The sequence below is a fragment of the Octodon degus genome, unplaced genomic scaffold, assembly GCF_000260255.1.
Source record: "Octodon degus isolate 3935 unplaced genomic scaffold, OctDeg1.0 scaffold00025, whole genome shotgun sequence".
Lineage (NCBI taxonomy): Eukaryota > Metazoa > Chordata > Mammalia > Rodentia > Octodontidae > Octodon > Octodon degus.
Window position 1 is genome coordinate 144,558 of NW_004524601.1, and position 6,011 is coordinate 150,568.

Here is a 6,011-nt window from a genome sequence, read left to right on the forward strand (position 1 = left end):
GCACCTGCATGCATTCAGGACGGGAAAGGCCTCTCCGAGCGCTGAACGATAGATTAACTCAGTAAACAGGTAAAAGACAAGTAAATATAATTATTTCCTGCTTGCTTAAAAGGGGATACAGGGAGAATCGTTTTCTCTTTCACACAGCAGTGATGTTTGGTTTGGAGAATCAGCAGGGAAGACAGTAGTAACTCACTTGGTGTGCACTCCAGGCTGTGGTGCAGTATCTAACGTACCCAGTGAATGAACTCTTGAAATGTGTCCACTGTGCTGAGCACTGCTTGGCCAGGCTGATGGAGTGAGCTCTGTGCTGTTTATTGATCTGCTTCCTAGTTCTGAATTCCCAGGCAGTGAGGATGATACAGTCGGGCCCAGGGGCAGATCTGCTGGGTGTGGAGGCCAGGAAGCGTTCCACAGCAAACAATCCGGAGAACGGTACGTGTCGCCCACGGGCCTTTTCTAGACCACAAAGACCTTACATCACTCCAAGTAAGTGATCAAAAGTACAGAAGAAACTTGGATAGATTCTCTGGGGTCCCACAAGGAAGGTGAACACTGCTGATTGCCTTACCTCAACTGCTAGTAGCAAGACAGTAATTTCTAAGGCTGGCAGGAGGGAAACTCATGGCAGTTTCAGAACATTTTCCCGGTCCCCTAATATATTATGTAAAACTTACAACTGTAGATCTTGTTCACATTCAAAATATCACTGCATGGATTCTCGGTCCTGCCTTGCCAGCGCAGCCCCCGGGGCACGCTGAGACAGCAATGGAGACTGGGCCTGGTGGCACACGCCTGTAATCCCAGCTCTTGGGAGGCTGTAAACAGGCAGATCACTATGAGTCTGATCTAGTAGTGAGATCCTGAACACTCTGTAGACCCTTCCCTAAAATACAGGGAAAAAAAAATTACTACAAAAATAGAATTCTTATGGAAAATACCAATCATTCACTTTACTCAGTAGGATGTTGAAATTTATGTTAAAAATCTACTGAGAGTGTTTTCAGAAATACTTTCATAAGAATATTCACAGTTGGTGAAAACAAGTGACTCAGTGAGCTAGAGAAAGCAGATTAGGAAAACATCCAGCAAGTTTGGGATAAACGCTGGCTGCTGAGAGGAGGCAGGGAAAGCGCACCGCCCTATGATCTGTCAGGTCACCAGGTGCCCAAGCTCATCTGGTGACAGTCACAGCCCTGCACAAAGTTAGCAGCTTCTCATTTTGCCTAAGGAACTGGTTTTCAGACTGTGAGTGATGGGACAGACCCAGAAGCCAGATCTGCCCTCCGCTCTGTGCCGGTTCCTCTGCTGCTGACATGGCCTTCCCAGGTGCCTCCTACACCCACCCCTGCTGCTCTGCCCCTTGCTCTTGGCCCCCTCCTCCAGGCCTCTCCAGAATCCTGAGGCTGCTGCTGCAGGAGCTGAGTCTGTTCTACAGCCGCGATGTTGGCGGAGTGCGTCTCCTGTATGACCTGTTGCACTCCCAGTGGCTGCAGGCGCTACTGAAGGTGAGTGTGGTGCCGCCTATCCTTTTCTGCTGTAGGTGGTGAGAACCACTGTCCTGCTCCATCCTGGCTGCTGTGACAAAGTGTCACAGCCTGAGCAGCTGTGAGCCACCAAAATGTCCTCCTTGTGGGTCTGGAGGCTGAAAGCCCCAGGCCGGGCACTGGCAAGCGGGGTCTGTCCAAGGCCTGTGCATGTGGGAAGCCACAGTGCTCTTCTGCTCCCAGGGTCTGAACAGAGCCCCTGGACTGAACAGTCAAGCCAAAGGAACAGTTCTGAGCTGTCACTTATCACTTGCAGGGACCTCAGTATTGTCCTCAATGCCTGGCAAGCGCAAGGGTCTGAGTTCAATCCCAGGTTCCACCAAAAAAAAAAAAAAAAAAAAGTATGGTCCTCAGAAGAAAACAGCCTTGGGTTCTGCTAGGTTCTGGCCCTAGTGTAAATTGCTAAAATCATTATGGTGGTCATCCAATATGGCCAATGCCGTTAAAACAAAAGCCCATCTTCCCCAAGACCGCCTCTCCACTTCTCCCAACTCATCCCGGGGTGCAATTTCCTTTCACCCAGTGAGCTCCTCAGGTGTATCTAAACACCCCCTTCAAACTCCACCCCTGGCAAAAGGCCATGAAAGCCTCAGCCTCCTTTTGTTCTAAGAGAGAGAATTCCTTATCTTCCCCAAATTCTCTCCTTGCCCTCCAAGATAATAAAGCCCCTTTCCATTTTTCCTTCTTCCTGTTTCTCTGCTGTGATGAAAAGCCTATCACTTTCTAGCCCAGATAACAGTTTGCTCTGCTCTTTTCTGTGCTAGTCTTTTGCTGCAGAGGCACCTGGGGTCACCGTGGCCCCTGGCCCTAAGCACCAACTTATCAGTTGTCACCTCCTTTGTTCTTGAGATCAAGTCTAGAAACAAAAATGCTTTTAAAAATCATTCCTTTTTTTTATTTTTTTGAAGTTGGGATGGAGGCAGTTGAGGCAGGGTCTTGCTATGTAGAACAGACTGGCTTTGAACTCACTGTGTGCCCCATGCTGGCCTCACAGTTATGGTGATCCTCCTTCCTCAGCCTCCTAAGTCCTGTACAAGCCTGGCTGATATCACCTGTTTTAAAGCACTTGACTTCAATCAGGCTTTTCCCCAGAGATTACCTAAGACAGTGACTTTAGGGTCATTATGATTATTGCCTACCCTGAAAGGGGAGAGGACCAGTGAGGCAGAGTAGGTCAAAGAATTTACTTATAGACAAGGAGCATAGCAAAGACAAGAGTATACTTGGATTGGGTACACTGCCAAGGGGCAGAGCAGTCAGGAGGAGAGACTCGGGTTTTCATAGGATATGGAAAAGGATCTGGGGCAGCAAATGTAATTAAAGAAAGTTTAGCATCTTATGGCCTTCTGGAGCACCTACTTGGTTTAAAATGAGGTTTATGGTTGTGGGTCCAAAAGGACAGTGTCCAGGGGTGGGGGGTCTTCAGCTGTAGATAGGAGGGCTCTACAAGTCTCTAGAAAATGTGGGAGAAAGGCGTAGCAAAGGGTTTGTTTCTCTGCTGCCTACTGAGAACTGGATGGAGGGGCAGTGGCCCTTTGATTGCCAGTGGGCAGCTGCTGCATTCCCCTTGTGAGCCTTGAGCATTTCAGGTCAACTTGACTGCTACTGCCCAGTATAGCTGGAAGTGGCAGCGTCACAGAACTGAGTAGAAAAGGTTGACTCAATCCTCGGTTCCACCAAAAAAAAAGATTGGGCTGAGCTGGCCCTGTGGTCTTTATTTCTCCTTCCAGAAGAGAGACTTAATTCCTTAAATAAGGTTGAGGCTCAGTGTGGTAATGCACACCTGTAATCCCAGCACTTGGGAGGCTGAGGCAGGAGAATCACAGCAAATTTGAGGCCAGCCTGCATTACACAGCAAGATCCTGTCTCAACAAAACAAAACAAAAGGTTAAGGTCTGCACTGTGGGGAGCTAGGCTTTGATGTATGTAGCCCAAACCTAGATCCTGACACAGAAAACAATCCCTAAGGATCAGCAGAGGCAAAGTTGAAATTTTTTCAAATGAATGTGTTTTGAAGAATTGAGGGAAGAATGAGAAACCACCCAAAGGCTAGAGCAGAGGACAGAGAAGCATCCCCAGCACATGGCCTCTTACACGGGCCTGGGTGGCCCTGAGTCACCCAGCCCACGCTCTAGTGCCAGGGCCAAGGGCCTCTCAGGACTGCAGGCTGTAGAACCCTTCCTTGAGATGCCCTGTGCACACTGTCTACACCTCCCTGTTGCTCTCAGTCCTGGAAACTGTTGCTTTGCTTGGTTTAAAAAGAGTAAGTTTGGATTTTTCTCATTGAAATTTCCAAGAGGTTGGCTTCCTACTGAGAGCCAATAATCAAGCCTCTGAATGTTGTCACCACTACACTGGGGCTCATTCTCCCTGGGCATCTCGCAATGGCATGCCATGCTGCAGACTACTGATGCCACAGTCCTTAGTGCTAGCATCTGCCAGGCTGCCTCTTCCCTCCAAGAGCTTAAACCCAAATGTCAGTGGGCACATTGTAATGTGTGTCCCTTAACTTGCTGTGCTGCAGGTTTATGGCTGCCTCCAGGAATTCAGAGAAAAGAAACCGGTTCCTGTCATGCACTGTGCACAGCAGCTGTCCTGGGAGGTAGGTGACTCCCTCCACAACAGAGGAGCTCTGTGGCACCACGCCACCTGCAGTGCTTGTTTAAGTAGCCTGTAGTGCTGCTACCATAGTGCTTCATCAGAAGTTTGGTGATTATATAGGTTAATACGTGTTTTTAATTCAACCTTAATATAAAGAACAAAATTATCTATCTCCCTGAATTAATACCCTACACACTCACATATTTTTAGTGAGTCTATTTCTCACTAAAGTGTGTCTATTTCTCTTTTTTCCCCTGACCTTTGGACTCAGTTTACCTTATATAACAGGATGATAAATAGTACAGATGGTTGTGAGTCTCCAATTTATATCTCTAGTCTGAAACTCTTGTCTGAATTGCAGTCTAGACTACCCAGCTGTCTCCTCCCCATCTGGATATTTAATGGGTACTTCAGATTCATCCTGTCCCAAACTGACCTCCTGCCAGCACCGCAGGCTTTCACTTCTTGTAGCCTTTTCCATCTTAGTAAAGACATCTGTTCTGCAGTACCCGAGGCCAAAATCTTTAGGATCCTCTGCCTCTCTTTCCTTACCACACCTAGTCTGACAATATATCCTGTGAGTTCTACTTTGAAAACACATCTTGCCCTCGAGCCACGCAAGAAATAATCTTCACCATTTCTACAGATGCCCCTAGCAGCTCCCACAGAGTGGCCTAACAGATCTTTTAAAAAATAATAATAATTTTATTGGTTGTTACATTTTAGATACACATAATGATCACATTCATATTAGGAAATTTTTACCTGTATATGATATATCTTGGTTCATTTTCCCCATTTCCTCCCCTTCTTTCGACCCCTTGTCCCTCTTCTTCTTTGTTTTTTTTAGGTACCGGGGATTGAACTCAGGACCCAGCACTTGCCGGGCGGGCACTTATTCTACTGAGCTATCTCCCCAGCCTAAAGATTTTTAAAAAATTTTTATAGGGGTCAGGGAGATGATTCAGTAGAATAAGCGCTTCCCTGGCAAGCACAAAGGCCTGAGTTTGATCCCCGGTTGGGGGGGAAAATATATATATATATATAGTCTTTTTCCATGAGCCAGGTGGTGGAGCTATTACATGAAAGCCCTAATTCCCTTGAGATCCGAGAGCTGAGACAAATCCTCCAGGCTCCACATTACAAGGTAAGTGCTTGCTGAAACAGACACAATATGAATAAATGTGACAGAAAACATGCTCTCTGAATAGATGTTCTGTCACTGTCCGTGGGTGACCAACAGATTGTACTTGATGATGTGGATCTCAGATATGACTAGCTCAGTGTTGTGTTTATGAAGAGGCATCAAGAACTTTCTGTAGGGTCCTGTCTTTCACACAAAGCCACAGTTTCTCTAAAATTCTGACAAGGGAGGGTATATTAGTCAGCTTTCCTATTGCTGGGCCAAAATGCCTGACATGCATAATTTAAGGCAGAAGACTTTTATTTTGGCTTGCAGTTTCAGAAGTTTTTGTCTATGGTTAGCTGGTTCTGGAGTATAAACATCTTAGTAGAGGGGCATGGCTGGGGGAATCTATTCACCTCATAGTGGCTGGAAGCAGACAGGTAGGGGAGAACCAGAGAGTGCCTATGGCTTGCTGCCCCCAGTGACCCACCTCCTCCAACTGAGTCCACCCCGTAACAGCACACTCAGCTAGAACTCCTCAGTGGAGAAATCCTCCAAGGAGTAGAACACCTACATGATCTAATCACTTTCCAAAATCCCCACTGAACACATGAGATTGTAGGGAATACTTTAGATCTAATCTGTAACAGGAGGGACAATATGGGCAGCGTCTAGTTATCTCCATGCTTGCTTGCTTGCTCTTTCTCTTTTCTTTCTTCTTTCTTCTTTCTTTCTTT

General features: G+C 46.8%; 1 protein-coding gene across 1 annotated transcript in view; it reads left to right on the forward strand.

The window, feature by feature from the left end:
* Nucleotides 1–356: 356 nt before the first annotated feature.
* Nucleotides 357–6,011, forward strand: part of Mpp4 (membrane palmitoylated protein 4) — a 41,622-nt gene continuing 35,967 nt past the window's right edge. Inside the window, exons 1-4 of the mRNA XM_023712400.1 lie at nucleotides 357–435; nucleotides 1,387–1,508; nucleotides 4,072–4,149; nucleotides 5,215–5,295. Coding sequence (XP_023568168.1) covers nucleotides 357–435; nucleotides 1,387–1,508; nucleotides 4,072–4,149; nucleotides 5,215–5,295 — 360 coding nt within the window. The remainder of the gene's footprint in view (nucleotides 436–1,386; nucleotides 1,509–4,071; nucleotides 4,150–5,214; nucleotides 5,296–6,011) is intronic.